This window comes from Palaemon carinicauda, chromosome 1 (assembly GCF_036898095.1).
Source record: "Palaemon carinicauda isolate YSFRI2023 chromosome 1, ASM3689809v2, whole genome shotgun sequence".
In the NCBI taxonomy this organism is placed as follows: Eukaryota; Metazoa; Arthropoda; class Malacostraca; order Decapoda; family Palaemonidae; genus Palaemon; species Palaemon carinicauda.
Window position 1 is genome coordinate 10,640,522 of NC_090725.1, and position 18,858 is coordinate 10,659,379.

The window sequence follows — 18,858 nt, forward strand, 5'->3', positions numbered from 1 at the left end:
CGGAGCCCCTAACCGACGAGGACCTTGTCGAAATGCCAAGATCAGCGAGTGAGGAAGAAGAAGAGGCAGCTGACGTCGGCAACGACGACGAAGCTGAAGAACGTGGCCTTACCTTGGACAACCTGCAAGAGCTCTGCAACATGGCACGGGCTCTGCAACAAAGGGCGCAGGAAATCAACAATAATATGGTCAGAGCCATCGAATTTAGTAACTGTATTGACGGTGTAGTGGCGTTGTACAAAGGGCATCTTTGCTCAAATGAAAAAAACGTCATCAATTTCCCATCACGATATTCCTAGTGTGGCGAAAACCTTCTGCAGAAGCATCAGATACTCCTCCTGCTGCCTCTGCGGCTTCCCACCGAGCCACTACGCCGCCACCTGCAGTTTCTCCAGCTCTATCGGAAGCTGTCGTTGACAATCCACCGCCTCATGATTATGTAAGGACTATTTAAGGTCCCCCCCCCGGCTCTCCCCCTCTGACTCTCATCCACAACACTACCCAAATCACCAGTCATGCAAGGTGTTGAAAGCTCTGTTTTGTCAAATTCCAAAAAACACTTATATCTGAAATCACACCAAATTATCTCCATACTATAAATAATTACCTGAAAATGTCTCAATCCATATACATCTTCACCATATTTTTTCTTAAATTTCCAAATTCCTGCATCACTTACTTACATTTCAGAGATATGTTAGTATATTTTCTCAGTATCATATCACTGATCCCATTTGTAACCCTGATAGCTATAAACAGGATGACACTCAAAGTTATTTATTTCATTTTATTCCTTATTTTCTCAACTATCATTTCCATAAGATAATATAATTTTTGTGACAAATATATAATATATTTTATATTATGTCCATCGTTTTCACAAGTAAAAGTTAACTTACTGTAATATTTCCATTTATTGAAATTCTATACAGTATTTGTCATGTAAATGTGAACTAAATATTTTGTACAAAAAACTGGAATTATTAGAACTTACTTGCCTAATGAAATCTCTCTCTCTCTCTCTCTCTCTCTCTCTCTCTCTCTCTCTCTCTCTCTCTCTCTCTCTCTCTCTCTCTCAGGGGGCTAGAAATATATTTCTTTTGTCATCAGATGAAAAGTTTATGGGTCATCGTATGCATACCTTTTAATTATTCATTGTAATAGACTAATCATGTCAAAGGAAACAAACCGGTATTTTTTACATTGTATAACATAAGGTATGTTACCATAAGAAATTTTATATCTTTCTTCCTTCCTATCCTTTTACAATCTCTAGGGACCCATTCTTTCAGTTTTAATGTTCATCTATTGCCTGTCATTCTCACTATATGTCCTGCCCTTGTCCATTTAATTTTTTTAAAAGTTGTCAGAATATCTTCTACTTTAGTTTGCTTTCATATCCATGTTGCTCTTTTTCTGTCTCTTAGTATTATTCTAAAGAGACTGGAGAGAATGATTGATGTAAAGCTGAGAGATGAACAAGCAGGATTTCAAAAAGGTACTGACCAAATTTTCATTTTAGGCAATGTGTAGAATATAGAAATCCACTTTTGATGGCATTTGTGGACTATGAAAAACCCTTTGATAGTGGGCACCGGCCAACTTTATAGAGAGTCCTGCGTTACTAAGGAGTTCCTCTTTAATATGTAAATTTTATTAAGTCTGTTCATGAGCATAGCAAATGCAAAGTTAATATTATTGGAGTCTTATCAAATGAATTTCCAGTGAACAGTGGAGCACTCCAAGGGAATATGTTGTCACCTCTGTTGTTTATCCTCCTCATGGATTTTGTAATACATAGAACAGGTGGGAATGGCGGAGAAGGATTGGACTTGATTGGTAATGCTGATGATGCTGTACTTATTAGTAAAATGCCACAGGACTTGCAAAGCTTGCTCACCAGAATGCATGAAATATCGCATGAGAGGAGCCTCAAGATAAATAGAAGAAAGACAGAGATAATGAGAACGGAATATGCAATGGAAGATTAAATATCACTGGAAGGAGAAAGGATTAATGAGGTGGAATCATTTAAATATTTAGAAATTATGATCTCCAATGCAAGGTCTTTAGAATTGGAGTTTAATGAAAGCGTGAAAAAAGCAAATCAAACAATGGCTAGGTTGAGTAAAATTTGGAAGTAAAATCAAATGAAATTACATATGAAAATCAGGTTATATATCAGTTTAGTGAGATTTGTGTTACTGTATGGACATGAGTCGTGGTATGACAATGAAACATGTCTTCTTTCTACTCCTCCAGGAGGGGGAGAACAGGCCGTTCTTCCCGTAGGAGATAAGATGGGAGGCCCCCCTCCCCTGCCCAAGCCTCAGGTAGGGGGATGCCTCAGACTCACTTGGCAAGCATGGAAGCTCCACGGAGCAGATCCGTGGACAGTTACAGTACTAAAGGAGGGCTACAGGATCCCCTTCATGGAAGAGACACCCCCCCTAGTTCCAGCAACGCAGACAGACTGGTTGGTGCCCAAGGACCTGGCGAAGAGGGCAGCGTTGGACGAAGAAGTCAAGACGTTGCTGCAGAAGGGAGCTTTAGAAACAGTGACATTCCCGGGTCCGGGGTTCTACAGCCGCCTGTTCCTAGTGGAAAAAGCGACAGGAGGGTGGAGACCTGTAATAGACCTGTCAGCCCTCAACAGGTTTCTCAGGAAAGTGACCTTCAAAATGGACACTCCAAGAACGGTCATGGCGTCCTTGAGAGAGGGCGACTTTATGATTTCTATAGACCTCAAGGACGCCTACTTCCAAGTGCCCATTCATCCGTCGAGCAGGAAGTTTCTCCGGGTCAAATGGGGTACCCAGGTGTTACAATTCAAGGCCCTATGCTTCGGTCTTTCAACAGCCCCCCAGGTATTCACGAGGGGCTTTACGACGGTCTCCATATGGGCCCACGAACGGGGCATTCGACTCATCAGGTACCTGGACGACTGGTTACTCCTTTCATCCTCAAAGGAAGACTTGAAACAACAGGGCGAAGATCTTCTTCAATTGTGCAAGACCCTGGGCATCGTGGTCAACTTGGAGAAATCACAGCTAACCCCATCCAACAGGAGGACGTACCTTGGAATGGTCCTGGATTCGTTACAGGTCAAGGCATTCCCAACCACGGAAAGGCTGGACAACCTGGATCGAGTGCTCCGGCCCTTCCTTCTGGGTCACCCCAGAAGAGCGCAGGATTGGCAAAGGTTGGTAGGGCACCTGGTGTCCCTAGAGAAGCTGGTACCTCACGGGAGACAGAACTTAAGGGTGGTTCAATGGAACCTGAAAGAACATTGGAACCAGAAAAGTTCCCCGGACATTGTGGTTCCTCTCCTTCAGGAGTCCAGGAAGGCCTTGGAATGGTGGCAGGATCGGTCGAACACCCTAAGGGGGATGCCACTGTCCTCCCAACCTCCGGAGGTTCTTCTCTTCACGGACGCATCGAAGGACGGGTGGGGAGCCCATCTCCGGGAAAAGACAGCAAAGGGGGCGTGGTCAGAGGGGGAGAAATCCCTACACATAAATATCCTGGAAATGAGAGCGGTCCAAGAAGCCTGCAACCACTTCGAGGAGGACATGAGAGGGCATTTGGTGGCCCTAATGTCAGACAATGCAACGGTGGTGGCTTACGTGAAGAAGGAGGGGGGACTGAGATCAAAAGAGTTGTGCGAACTAGCCCTTCAAATCCTAAAATGGGCGGAACAGAAGGACGTCATCCTGAAGGCAAGGTTCATTCCAGGGAAGAACAACGTCCTAGCAGACGGCCTCAGCAGAGTGGGGCAAGTGGTAGCAACAGAATGGTCCCTACACCCACAAGTGGCAAGCTACATTATACAGATGTGGGGATCTCCGGTAATGGATCTGTTTGCAACAAGGTTGAACGCGCAACTCCCCGTATTTTGTTCTCCCGTCCCAGATCCGAAGGCGGCAATGGAAGACGCCTTTCAGCACAAGTGGGACGGACTGGACGTGTACGCCTTCCCCCCCTTCTCCCTGATAAGGCAGGTCCTCAACAGAGTAAGGGCAGCAACCAACCTAAGGATGACTTTGGTAGCGCCTTGGTGGCCGGAGAGAGAATGGTTCGCGGACCTAAGGAACCTCACCGTCCTACCTCCTTGGCCTCTACCCGGCAGGTCAGACCTATTAAAACAACCTCACTTTCAGCGGTTTCACAGAAACCCGCAAGCCCTTCGTCTTCACGCCTGGAGATTATCCAGCGGCTCCTGAAGAAGCAAGGGTACTCCGGCAAGACAGCCAGGAGGATGTCGCTATACCTGAGGAAATCATCCACAGCCGTCTACCAGTCTAAGTGGGCGGTATTCGTGAAGTGGTGCAGGGACAAGAAGATAGAGCCCTTGGAAGCGTCAGTGCCCGTGATAGCCGACTTCATGGTTTATCTCAGGGACAAGTTAGACATGTCAGTTCCAGCGATCAAGGGAGTTCGGGCGGCCCTGGGTCAAGTCTTTCTTCTCAAGGGCATAGATCTCGGCTCCTCCAGGCATATCTCCATGCTTATCAGAGCGTTCGAACAATCATGCCCCCCTTCCGCCCCTAGAATCCCGAGTTGGGACTTAGCGCGAGTCCTAGATATGTTACGGAAACCACCATTCGAGCCCTTAAAGGACATTGATGACAAGAATCTCACGCTCAAGGCGGTCTTCTTGCTAGCATTAGCCTCGGCTAAGAGGGTGGGCGAGCTACACGGACTGTCATTCGAGGTGGAACACACTAGGGGATGGAAGGAAGTAACCTTTAAGTTTGTCACATCCTTCGTCGCCAAGACTCAGAACCCCTCGGTGTGGGATCCGAGGTTTGAGAGTTTTTCGATTCCGGCAATCCCGAATAAAGGAAACCCGGAGGACCTAAAATTATGCCCGGTCAGGACTATTAGGAAATACCTTAAGAGAACGGCAAACCTCCGCCCGTCTATCAAGAATCTCTTCGTCTCATGGGGAAAAATAAAGAAAAACATATCCAAAAATACGGTTTCGTTCTGGCTCAGGAAAGTGATCACGCAAGCCTACTTAAAACAAGGTCTTCCTACACCGGGGAAACCCAGAGCTCACGATGTTCGGGGCATTAGCACCTCTCTAACGTTCGAAAAGAACATGTCAGTAGCGCAGGTTCTTCGAGCGGGAACTTGGTCCAACCAGTCGACCTTCACCGCACATTATCTCAAGGACTGTACGAGAAAGTCTCTAGACGGGTTTTCTATCGGGCCGGTCATCTCAGCCCTGCATTCGGTTTGACGGCTCAAGCCCCAGGCTCAATCGCGAAACATAAAGTATCTAGACACAAGGAGCCGAGTTCTATTTTCCTCCCTTTTCTAACTCTCTCGTACCGTCAGTCGTCATCAAGAAATATCGCTCATTACACAAGACGAAAATTCGCCATATCAAGCACAACGAAGATATTGCAGAAGGGTAAGTGTTATATCACACTTAATGAGTCTTTTACGTAGTTTTCCCTACTGTCCATCGGAGTCAGGGCTAAAGGGCACTCCCCCCTCCTAAGGTGTAAGTCTCCTATAAAGTGTTTCGAGGTAAGTCTCTGTGTCGGAACAAATCACAAATTTTAAGTAATTTGTATTTTTCCTAAAAATACTTACCGAAGAAACACTTTCGGTTTAGGGCCCCCCCCAACCGTCCCCGCAGTGCCCCACTGACCTCGTGGTATTGTTCATTACATAAAACTTACTGGAGAGAGCTTCTCAAAGACGGGCGACCTGCCCGGGCAATGCCCCCAGGTCATGTTATTTCCCGTTATTCAGGACAGTATAGAACATGGAAGTAGGGGGAAACTACGTAAAAATCTGGTCGTCGGAGAGGAGTTACCAGTAATCTCCTATAAAGTGTTTCTTCGGTAAGTATTGTTAGGAAAAATACAAATTACTTAAAATTTGTGATATATACTGTATGATATAGTTATGATACCTCTAAAAAGTTGGCATTGATGAGTCTTGGATTAATATGTTTATGAAAGTTGCAGGCCTACATTTTTAAGAGTATAAATTTCCAGTTGTATGCTGCAGTTAGGTGAAGGCCTATTAACTTAACACAATACAATAAAACCACCTTATCCACTGGCATTACGTTATGAGCACCCTAACTGTTATGTAATTCCATGGATAATAGGCAAAATAAGCTCTAAGAATTATTTCCATATGTAAATACCGTAATCCCTAAAGAAATTCACTTCTTATATCTTGAATCAAGCTGGCATTTCCAGGAAACATGGATGACATACAGATAACCAACTTGCATAACTTTTATAGGTTTACATTACAAACTTTATGGATCTTCAGTTTGAAGGTTGCTTGAGTGGCATAGGCAAAAAACAAGTCATTGTTTTTTTGTAAAATAGTCTAGAGAAAGAACAGTACTTTAAAGTACATATTGTCAGTACCTAAGGTATCCATCTACCCCTTATATTGTCAGTACCTAAGGTATCCATCTACCCCTGTTTGGACTTGGGTGCCAAACATTGGTTGCTGTTGACTTAGCAAGTAGACCTATGAACATCCATGGGGACAGTGAGTTCGTACTTTATTAGTGAAATTTATCTAGCTGATAAGTGGACTTGAACTGGGGACTCACAAATTGCAAATCATTAACAGTTCCATGTAGCTACATGTACCACAACCATAATGAAATGACGGAAGGATTATTGTATTGAGTTCTACTGCTGTATCTTTCATATTACAGTGTATGGAAAATGCCCTTTCTCCCAGCCTTTGCATATGCTAATTTGTAGTAGCTTACCAAGGCATTAAAAGGTAGGGTTACACAGTATAGGTTACTGTGCATGGGGTTCTCTCTTGTGGCAGACAACCCCTTGCTTAACATCGAGGCATTTGACTTATTGCTCGTTCGTGGGCATTAAGCAGAAGTAAAATAAGAAATTTGTGTTTTTAGAAATAGTTTACGTTAGATTTTTCATACCAAATTTAAAAAAACATATACAGTAGACTTTTTTCAAAATCTCCAACTTTGTGAAAGGAAAAACGCAACCCTTTTTATAGTATTAAATACAGTAGAACCAGGTAAGTAATGGTTGTTCATTTTTATGGTGTGAAATACAGGACATTATACTAACCCTAACCAAAATATGATACTCAAATATCAAGTGGCCAGAAGTTATGTTCATCTACCCTTTCCAGGTATGATCTCTGTATCCTTTGTTCATCGGATGTACCAGCTTTGGAAGAGAAATCCATTAACCAACAAGTGGTGGGCAGCAAGTGTCTTTGTAGTGTAAGTATAATTGATTTATCATGAGAAAAAATAAGGTATGTAATATACTACCTTAGTTCATGTAAAGTAATAAAAAATTATATCAATGAAATTTCTTAGAATTTCAATGCTGTACATTGTATATTGAAAACTTTCTACAAAAAGGGAAATTAATTCCCATTGCGTAAGTAAAATTGGAATTTTAATAAAGATTTTTTTTTTACCGCTATAATCACCTGATGTTCTTATTGCTTTCATTACTGAAAGTTTAGAATGTCGATGTTACTCCTTAAAATTCAGAAATTTCTGGGGGTTTTTCCATGGAATACACTAATGCTTCTAGTAAAGCAATGAGATTTAGCAGCAATAACATAGGCATAGGCAAGAAGCAAATCATTGTTTTTCTTTTAAATAGTCTAGAGACAGACTAACACTGCAAATTTCATATTGGCAATAACATTCAGGATGCCAGAAAACCTCAAATCAATCAATCAATCAACCAGCAATAACATGCTGCCCATATCATATAGCTTCTTCAGTCCTAAAGTTGAAATAATTCCTTATCATCTTGGTGTTACTAGTCAGTAGGAAGGAGGGTGAGCATGTATATGAACCTCAGGTGAGTATAGAAAAAAAAAAGGTAAAAATTTTGTTTATTTCTGTAAACTTCCCCTGATGCTCATACTGCTGACTCCCACACTCTAAAGGTGCTAGGTAGCCGGTGAAGAAATGAGATATGGCATTAAGTTTCTTATAACCAGTAATATAACATTTTAGACTTACCTTTAGTACTATTGAATTATTATTATTATTATTATTATTAGTATTATTATTATTATTATTACAAGCTGAGCTATAACTCCAATAGGAAAATCAAGATTCTATAAGCCCAAGGGCTCCAACAGGGAAAAATAGCCCAGTGAGGAAAGGAAACAAGGAAATAAGATAACTATAATTAATAAACAATCAAAATGTAATATGCTAAGGACAGTAACAACATTAAATTATATTTTTTGTATATAACCTATAAAAACTTCAAAAACAAGAGAGAGAGAAATAAAATAGAACAGCGTGCCTGAGTGTACCCTCAAGCAAGAGAACTCTAATCCAAGACAATGGAAGGCCATGGTACAGAGGCTATGGCACTACCCAGGACTAGAGAACAGTAGTTTGATTTTGGAGTGTAAATTGCAGTAGTTAACCCCTTAAGGGGACAATCTCAGGGTTATATGATGAAAAATGGGAATTTTTTTTTATTGTCTTATAATGATGAAATACCCTTCTCAAACGCATTCCCGAAGTCGGTTGCCGTGGTTACGCATCGGTGCCAGGCGCACGGACCTTTAATTGCGTAATACTTGTGGATTTAAATGCCCAACTGCAGCTGACAGGTGGTGTAATTTTACCTCTTTACTTCAGATATCAATATCTCAGCAAAAAATTTAGATATTTTCAATCTGTTTGTTTTTGGTGATAGTACAAGCTTTTTCCCTTCTGCCGGCAGCATGAGCTAGAACTGTGCTCTTGGCGAGTTGGCGTTCTCCCTACAGCCGCCAGTAGCCTTGAAACACGAGTGAGGAATGGTGTGTCTGGTTTCGTCTGGTTTTCCCATATTGTTTAGGTATATAATCATAATTATGAAGCTGGGACATTTTAGATTGCAAACCCAGCTACAAAGAGTCTGGTGGTGCCAAATGATACCCTTCAGATACATATCACCTAAGAGTATACTAAACACGAGCTAGGTGGGTGGGAGGGGACTGGGTACCAGCAATCCTTCTACAAGGTTGGGGCTCATTATGATATATTTTTATCATTTTTATCCTATTTCTACATTTTAAGGTTACACATCATAGGAAACAACATAAATTACCAATAAAACATTAATTAGAACACATTAGAGGAAAAAATGGTTAAAAGAAATTAAATTTACAACATTTAATCTTTAACTGCGATTATCTCAAAACTTGTTTTTTTAACTTTAAAGTTATAGAACTCGGTTATTTATAAAGATAAAACAGTTTTGTTAATTGCAAAATACTTCTAATGCATGTATAAAAAATATGGCCTAAATAAAATTTTTATTATTTTTTTTTTCATAATATGTTTTATGAAAATTTTTCCAAAATTTTGAGTGTTTTTCAAAAATTAAAAAAAAATGAAGCGTGATTTCTCTTAAAAATGTGTTAAGATATCTATTTTCCGTTTAATGCATATAATAAGGGATTTGAATTTGAATTTTATATTCCCTATAGTTTTTGAGTTCTATTGCTTTGAAAATTGCAAAAAAACACAATTTAAAAAAAAAAAAACTCCATTAAAAAGCTATAGTAATAAAATTTGGGGAGAAGCTTTACTGTAAGGTACTTAATGTGTGTATCAAATCTCATTTAAATCCGAGCATAAATACTATAACCCTCAAATTGTCCCCTTAAGTGAAGAAGAATTGTTTGGTAATCTCAGTATTTTCAGGTGTATAAAGACAGAGGAGAATGTGGAAAGAATAGGCCAAACTATTTCTATATGTGTAGGCAAAGACAAATTGAGCCAGAACCAGAACCAGAGAAAGGTATCTAATGTAGTACTGCCTGGCCAGTCAAAGGTCCCAAGAACTCTCTAGCGGTAATATCTTATGTATACTCTAAACTCCAGATTGACATTTGAAAATTACTTCATCTCTTAATTACTCACTTACATACCAAAAACATTTATTACTTATAATTTCATAAGAACCAACAAAGTAAAAGTGAAAGGCTACTAGACTGCAACCCCCAAGGATAATTCTACTGAACTAACTACTTAAATTACAATACTACCTGACCACATCTCCGGCAGCCACTAGAGGACAATCATGACATATAAACCAGGACTCTTTTAAGATAGGGTTTTGCAAATACTTATTTGATATGCCATTGAGTTGCTGCTAGACCCTTTCAAATTAAAGATTTTTGCAAAAATTTCTGATGTAGCTACTTCTCATATCAGGAATCTTAATTTTCAATATTAAACTTAGCCGGTGATTATATAAGCTGCAACTCTGTTGCTCGACAGAAAACTCTACGTAAAAAATCCGCCAGCGATCGCTATGCAGGTAGGGGGTGTACTTCAACAGCGCCATCTGTCGTGCAGGTACTCAGTACTCAATGTAAACACAGAACTCAATTTTCTCTCTGTCGGGCTACCGGCAAGACCTACTAATTCGCTGTTACTAACTGGATTTGTTTTCACAACTATTTGGTGGAGTACACTATTCTAGTTTTGAGCTTTCGCTATGCAGGTGTTTTATCTTCATCTCAAAACTTGAACTCGTTTTGGATAGATTTAATTATGGTGACAAAGAGAGTATGGACTCTCTTTCACTTTTAAATGGCCGACCCTTCCCTTACACGGAAGTGTGTTTAGGTTTTTAGTAATTTTTCTTATCACGTTATAGATCTATATATTTTATATCTCTCCGCCTTTATTAGGCCTCTTCGATTAACTTTCCATTTATTATAAACATATAAAAATAAATTTTAATGTTTTGTTTATATGCGACCTTTCCTGATAGTAGGCGGTCCTAACTTGGAACCGAAGTTAATCAACGTTGAGCCCGTTATATAGTATTTAGCCTTTAAAGAATTTAAAACTTTTTTAATGTAATGTTTTATGAAAGAATTTCTTTGATAGTCTTCGTACTGTTTTCAAAGATGAACTAACGTTTAGTTTTTTAGGCTACGCAGTTGTTGACGTTCAGGACGTTCAACATGCGCTCTATCGTTACGATAGAGAGAGAGTGTATCTCGGTTTCACTTTGCAGTAAGAGTAAATCGATTCTGACGTTTTGTTCATTCTTTCTTAGCTTAAATGTTTTAAATTCTAATTTAAAGGAACTTTTTATTTGGAAAACCTTTCAGTTTTTTCCTTTAGTCAAATAACATGTTTTTTTTTGACGATATATAATTGGGCTCTTCTCTTAGGTGCGAAATCAAGAGAGAAAGAGAGAGAGAGATAGAGACGGAGGGAGAGAGAGGAGAGAAAACGTTCCGTTCAAGCGGGTAACGTTGTTCTCGTGTTACTCTCGTCCCTAGTCTCTGTACGGGGAGGAAGGTAAAACGTTTTTAGGTTTTTATTCTCGTCCCCAGGCTATGTGCGGTGAGAGATTGAAAACGTAGTTTATATGAACTAGTGTTTAGTCTCTTTCCCAGCCACTGATTTTTTTATCTTAATATATGTTTTCTGTTTTTTGCTGGTATTAATGAGCTGCATTATACGACTGATTTCGCAATTACTACCTTTTAATGAAGGGTAGAATTGCGTGTTTCAGGTAGAAATCAGTAAAAGTTTCGATTTCAGTGAAATAAGTGCAAAACAGAAAATCGATAAAGTGATATGCGCAAAGTGTTACAGTGTTGCGTCCGAGGGTTCGTCTGTTCGTGCCTGTCGTTCACCTAGTCCGGGACCTCTTGCAAGCTCCCAAGCCCAGGGGAGAAGTAATGTCGAACGACTTATGGGTTCGAGAGGCCTTGATCAACGAACAGACGTTTCCCTCCGTGGTTTCGGGCGTATCTACCCAAGATCGCCCCACCCACACAAAGACGAGAGAGCCCATTTATTCCTCGTCTGCGGAAGAGGTTTCTCGTAAGAAACCATGGACCAAGGTCTCGCGGCTTATTAAGCGCAAGTCGGTCCCTTCCGCGCAAGTCCAACGGCCCAGTTGTAGCCACTGGGTCAGTTCGGACTGGCTGCAGTCTTCCGACGACTGCTCACCTCCTAAGAGAGGCAAAGCGGTACCGCATCAGGCAGTCACACCGTCTGTTGCCGCACCTGCTCCTGTAGACCCTAGTGGTCTTTGCTGCAGACCATGCAGTCTCAGTTAACGTCATTGATGCAGGACTTTCGTGCGGAGAAGGTTGATACTGCACCAACCTCTAGCCTACAACCAACCACGATTGTGCGTCCTGTGGACGCTGAGGCGACCTTCTGCCGCACTCCAGCTGAGAGAGTCCCGCCACCCATGCGTTCCAGTGTACCCTGCCAGCCGCATGTTGACGTTCAGCGACGCACGGAACCTTCCGTTGACGTTCGCGAGGTACAACAACAGTCTAAGTTGTTTTGTTTTGACGTGGTGCGTCAACCTCCGCATTCTAGAGTTGTTTTGACTGCTCAGTCTAGACAGTCAAAGCAGTCTCGAGTGGACGCTGTACGTCCTCACGCACCTGTTGTGGTGGACAGTTCAGTTGTTGACAGTTCACAGACTGTCAAGCAGTTACATGACGTTGCGTTCTGGTCCGCTACTAATGCACCAGTGAGAGACTCAGCTTTTATCGGACAAGGTTCCTGTAGATGAGGAAGTTGCTGTTCTCCCTCCTACTGATATTCCCTTGAGGACTCTGTCAGATGGAGAGAAGCCTTAAGCTGCTTAGCCTCCTATGGACTTTAATTAAATCATGATGATTTTTTTAAGGATCTTCGTCCGGATCTTGTAACTGCTGCTCCTCGTTCGCCTAAACGTCAGAGCTTACACTAGGCCTAGCTACTTCGAAGCCGTTGTTTTTAAGCTAGTGCTCTCTCGCTCTCCTAGAGAGCTTTACGTTGGTTAGGCGACTGGTATATCACCAGGAGGAGTTTGGGGGATACAGCCTTTGCTTTCCCTTCTTTTAAACTGGCTTATAGAGCGAGAGTCTGATATGACACGAGAGAAGTTCTCGGCTTGAGAGTTCATGCCTCTGCCCAGATAGACTTCTCAATTCTGGTAGACTCTCCCTGGCGCCTAGCCAGGAGACGCTCCAAGTTGTTTACAGGTCAACTTCTCAGCTTTTGTCGAGCCTTTGAAGTTTTGCTGTACTATTATGTCACACATAACAAGGCTTTCAGGGATGGTAAACGGTTCCGCCTCAGTCGCTAACCCCGTCTGTTGCCACACCTGCTCCCGTAGACCCTAAATGGGCTTTGCTGCAAGACATGCAGTCCAAGCTTGCGTCCTTGATAGAGGACTTAAATGCGGAGAAGAACCTTCTGGCCAACAACCTTCCAACCGGTCGGTTGTGCGCCCTGTTGACGCTGAGGTAACCTACTCGCGTCTGCCAGTTGAGGTGGTTCCTCCTTCTGGCCAACAACCTTCCAACCGGTCGGTTGTGCGCCCTGTTGACGCTGAGGTAACCTACTCGCGTCTGCCAGTTGAGGTGGTTCCTCCACCGATGCGACCCAGTGTGGGTTGCCAGCCGCACGTTGACGTTAAGCGACGCTCGGAGGTGGTTGTTGACGTTCAGGACGTTCAACAACCAGCAGAGGTGACTTGTTGTGACGCAGTGCGTCAACCTCAGCAACCCGGTAGGGTGTTGACTGCACAACCCAGACGGTCTAGACAGTTTCGGGTTGACGCTGTACTTCCTCGCGCACCCATGGTTGTTGACAGTTCACAGACTGTGCAGCAGTTCCATGATATTGCGTCCGGCTCCGTCACGCATCCACCAGTGCGACGGGATTCAGCGAGTCAGAGGTTGCCCACTCCGTTGCCGTTTCCTCATCAGTTTCGGATGAGGAAGCCTCTGATGAGGACGTTGCTGAACAAGACGATCAGCCCCCAGCCCTGCTATCCATCCAGAAGATGCTGAAGAAGGAACGCTGCTCAGTCAGGCTGTGGATGAGTCTGGTAGGGACGCTGTCATCCGTGGATCAATTTGTGTCACTAAGAAGACTACACCTCTGTCCTCTTCTATACCATCTAGCTTTTCACTTGAAAAGGACAAGACGCTAGAAGCGGTCTCGATCCCGGTTTCCGAAAAGATAAAGTCTTGTCTGACTTGGTGAAAGGACTATATCAACCTAAGAGAGGGTCTTCCCCTGACTGTTCAGACTCCCAACCACGTTCTCTTCTCGGACGCATCGGACGTAGGCTGGGGTGCGACATTAGACGGTCGGGAATGCTCGGGATTATGGAACTCGAGTCAAAGGACAATGCATTTCAACTGCAAGGAGCTACTGGCAGTACGTCTGGCCTGGAAAAGCTTCAGGTCTCTCCTTCAAGGCAAAGTGGTGGAGGTGAACTCGGACAACACCACGGCTTTGGCGTACATCTCCAAGCAAGGAGGGACCTACTCTCTGACGTTGTACGAGATCGCAAGGGACCTCCTCACCTGGTCAAAAGGTCTAGACACATCACTAGTAACGAGGTTCATCCAAGGCAACTTGAATGTCATGGCAGATTGTCTCAGTCGGAAGGGACAAATAATTCCAACAGAATGGACCCTCCACAAGGATGTATGCAAGAGACTTTGGGCCACCTGAGGCCAGCCAACCATAGATCTCTTCGCAACCTCGATGACCAAGAGGCTCCCAATATTTTGCTCACCAATCCCGGACCCAGTAGCAGTTCATATAGATGCCTTTCTCCTAGATTGGTCACATCTAGATCTATATGCATTCCCTCCGTTCAAGATTGTCAACAAGGTACTGCAGAAGTTCGCCTCTCACGAAGGGACAAGGTTGACGCTAGTTGCTTCCCTCTGGCCCGCGAGAGAATGGTTCACCGAGGTACTTCGATGGCTAGTAGACGTTCCCAGAACACTTCCCCTAAGGGTGGACCTTCTACGTCAGCCACACGTAAAGAAGGTACACCAAGGCCTCCACGCTCTTCGTCTGACTGCCTTCAGACTATCGAAAGACTCTCGAGAGCTAGAGGCTTTTCGAAGGAGGCAGCCAGAGCGATTGCTAGAGCAAGGAGAACATCCACCCTTAGAGTCTAGCAATCGAAGTGGGAAATCTTCCGAAACTGGTGCAAGTCAGTATCCGTTTCCTCGACCAGTACCTCTGTAACTCAAATAGCTGACTTCCTCTTATATCTGAGGAAAGAACGATCTCTTTCAGCTCCCACTATCAAGGGTTACAGAAGCATGTGGCATCAGTCTTCCGTCACAGAGGCTTAGATCTTTCCAACAATAAAGATCTACAGGACCTCCTTAAGTCTTTTGAGACCACGAAGGAGCGTCGTTTGGTTACACCTGGTTGGAATTTAGACGTGGTACTAAGATTCCTTATGTCAGACAGGTTCGAACCGCTACAATCAGCCTCCCTGAAAGATCTCACCTTAAAGACACTTTTCCTGGTATGCTTAGCCACAGCTAAAAGAGTCAGTGAGATTCATGCCTTCAGCAAGAACATCGGATTCTCATCCGAAACGGCTACATGTTCTACAACTTGGTATTCTAGCCAAAAACGAGCTGCCTTCTCGGCCTTGGCCAATATCGTTCGATATTCCAAACTTATTGTATGGTTGGAAATGAACTAGAAAGAGTCTTATGCCCTGTAAGAGCTCTTAAGTTCTATTTAAAACGAACTAAACCTTTACGAGGCCCGTCTGAAGCTTTATGGTGTTCAGTTAAGAAACCATCTTTGCCTATGTCAAAGAATGCTTTATCCTATTTTATCAGACTGTTAATACGAGAAGCTCATTCCCATCTGAATGAGGAAGACCAAGCTTTGCTGAAGGTAAGGACACACGAAGTTAGAGCTGTCGCAACTTCCGTGGCCTTTAAACAAAATAGATCTCTGCAAAGTATAATCGACGCAACCTATTGGAAAAGCAAGTCAGTGTTCGCGTCTTTTTTATCTTAAGAATGTCCAGTCTCTTTACGAGAACTGCTACACTCTGGGACCATTCGTAGCAACGAGTGCAGTAGTGGGTGAGGGCTCAACCACTACAATTCCCTAATTCCATAACCTTTTTAATCTTTCTCTTGAAATGTTTTATTATTGTTTTTGGGTTGTCCGGAAGGCTAAGAAGCCTTTCGCATCCTACTTGATTTGGCGGGTGGTCAAAGTCATTTCTTGAGAAGCGCCTAGATTAGAGGTTTTGATGAGGTCCTGTTGTATGGGTTGCAACCCTTGATACTTCAGCTCCTAGGGGTCGCTCAGCATCCTAAGAGGATCGCGAGGCTCCGTAAGGAAGACGTACTTAAAAAGGCAGAGTAATTGTTTAAGTTGACTTCCTTACCAGGTAATTATTTATTTTATGTTTGTTATTTTGAATAACTGCTAAAATGAAATAAAAAATCCTTAGCTCATAATAATGTAAACAATTATTGCTGGTCTCTACCCACCCCCCTGGGTGTGATTCAGCTTATATAATCACCGGCTAAGTTTAATATTGAAAAATGTTATTTTTATAATAAAATAAATTTTTGAATATACTTACCCGGTGATTATATATTAAGGACCCTCCCTTCCTCCCCAATAGAGACCCAGTGGACCGAGGAGAAAATTGAGTTCTGTGTTTACATTGAGTACTGAGTACCTGCACGACAGATGGCGCTGTTGAAGTACACCCCCTACCTGCATAGCGATCGCTGGCGGATTTTTTACGTAGAGTTTTCTGTCGAGCAACAGAGTTGCAGCTTATATAATCACCGGGTAAGTATATTCAAAAATTTATTTTATTATAAAAATAACATTTTTCAAATCTTTCATTTGATCTGGATCCCATTATTTTTCAGCTAAGTAACTAAACAGTAATCTGAATGATACAGTACTTTTGGACAGAGGTCGTGCTGTAATTCTAATACCACAAAACATATGAGGTACATTAACTCAAATGTCTATAGAATTGTCAAAATTTAATTGAATGACTCTTACTGGACAGGTTAAACTATCCCATGAAAAAACAGTCATCTTTTGTAAAGATAGAAAATGAAAAAAAAAAAAAAGAAATGTTGTAAACTTTAAAATGTAAATTTTCTTTAGCTCCTGAACCAGGCAAGAGATAAAAGTGTCCAATGATCACCATTGACTATCTTAAAAGATATTGCTTGCATTTCACTGATTTGTTAAGCTTTTTTGAAGTGTTCCTAACATAAACTCATTAAAGACTATAAAACTATGTATAAATTCCAAAATAAAGATGAGTATGACTACTGGAGGTCTTTCAGTATTGAATAGTGATAATTTTTATATTTTTATATTCAAAAGATGTTCATATTGCTTCTACTCGTAGATGAGAGAGGAAGGAACCACAGACCCGGATGAAGACTTTCTCAGTGATAGAAGGTTTAAGTCCAGTTGACAGCTCTTCCGGAACATCAACTATAGAGGAATCCCAACTACCACTGGTATGAAAGCCACTCTTTGGCAACATCTCTAAGGAGGTTGAAGCTGCTGGTATAGAGGCAGATGCTTGGACATCCTAGAAAAAGACCTCAAAGCATCATTTTGAGCTCTGGTGTCCACCTGAGAAGCCACTTTATCCACATTTTTTCTGCATCTACAACAGCCCCAAATAGGGAAGAAATTAATGAATGTTTTCTGCCTTATACTTTCTACCCACCATTGAGACTCATTCCTATTTTCTTTTCTTAATTACAAAACACGCAAAGACTGATACAACCTCTGAAGCCCCTTCTGAAACAGTATTATCAGAACAGGTCAGATAATAGAAAATTGAATCTAAATCCTGAAGGTATACATTTTCGTATAACATTGGAAATAACCTTATATAATTTACCAAGGAAAGTGTTTAGAAAAACTTCCTACTTTATTGCCCACAAACATCATTACTTTAGTCAACCAACTTGCAAACCCTTCATTTAAAGATTTTTTTGAATTAATAGTAATGATGTGCTGAAGGAAAGAGATTAAATCATAATTTAGAAAAAAAAAATAGGTAACTGATTAGACCTATACAAGTAAAAATGTCTGAGATATAGAAGGCTTCAACAGTGAACAAGAACCAAAATTACCATCATTTATGTGCATTTGAGACAACAATTATCAATTCTATCCACACCAAAAAAGAGAGAAAAGAGGGGTATATGTGGTCTTGAAAGTAGGTCTCCAAATACTTGGAAGAAAAAGTACCATCACAACTTACCTTGAGCAATAAGGTTTAAAAGGGAGCTATTTCATCACATATGATGTTTTCTATTTTCTTCATCCTCATCTTCCTATATAGAATGTAAATTGAGACATTATTTATTTTCTTTCCTCTTTATTTACAACTGGTACGAGAGCTGCTGTGTTGTGGTTTTGCAGTATAAGTACAGTACTAGCATTTACAGTTAAGTCTCTGAAGATATCCTGTAATGAGCTAGTGGCTGAGCTTACAAGCAAATGAAGGACGCTGCCATATGAAAAATGATGTAGCTAATCAACTCTTGCTGAACTTCATCAGCAACATTAAAGAGGTAAGGGAATCAAATTAGTCATCGATGACAGTACGATAGTACACTGTGACAACAGACAGGGCTCCAGATCTCTTCAGATCAACCATGTGATCCTAGCCATCCTCTCTTTAGCAAAACCGAGGAATTGGCATCTCTCAGCAGTTCACCTCGAAGGGGTTTGCAATGTGACGACGGACGCCCTGTCGAGATTTAAGCCTCTGGAAACAGAATGGTCCCTGGACAAAAATCATTCAGTTTTGTTCTAGAGCAAGTCCCAGAACTGCAAATCGATCTTGTTGCGACAAACTTCAAAAAGAAGCTTTCCCGGTATTTAGTACCAAACTTAGATCCGGAAGCGACAGGAATGGATGCGATGTCTCTGGATTGGAATCAGTGGTCTCACATCTACCCATTTCCTCCATTCAATCTCCTACAGAAAGTCCTGAACAAACTATGGACTTTCAGGGGAACAGCAGCTCTAGTGGCTCCCAAGTG

General features: G+C 41.9%; 1 protein-coding gene across 6 annotated transcripts in view; it reads left to right on the forward strand.

The window, feature by feature from the left end:
• l(2)k05819 (transmembrane protein 94-like protein l(2)k05819) overlaps positions 1–18,858 on the forward strand; it is a 420,286-nt gene that overhangs the window by 364,205 nt on the left and 37,223 nt on the right. For all 6 annotated transcript variants that reach the window (XM_068379965.1, XM_068379935.1, XM_068379940.1 and 3 more), the window contains one exon: positions 7,156–7,249. In XM_068379965.1, coding sequence (XP_068236066.1) covers positions 7,156–7,249 — 94 coding nt within the window. The remainder of the gene's footprint in view (positions 1–7,155; positions 7,250–18,858) is intronic.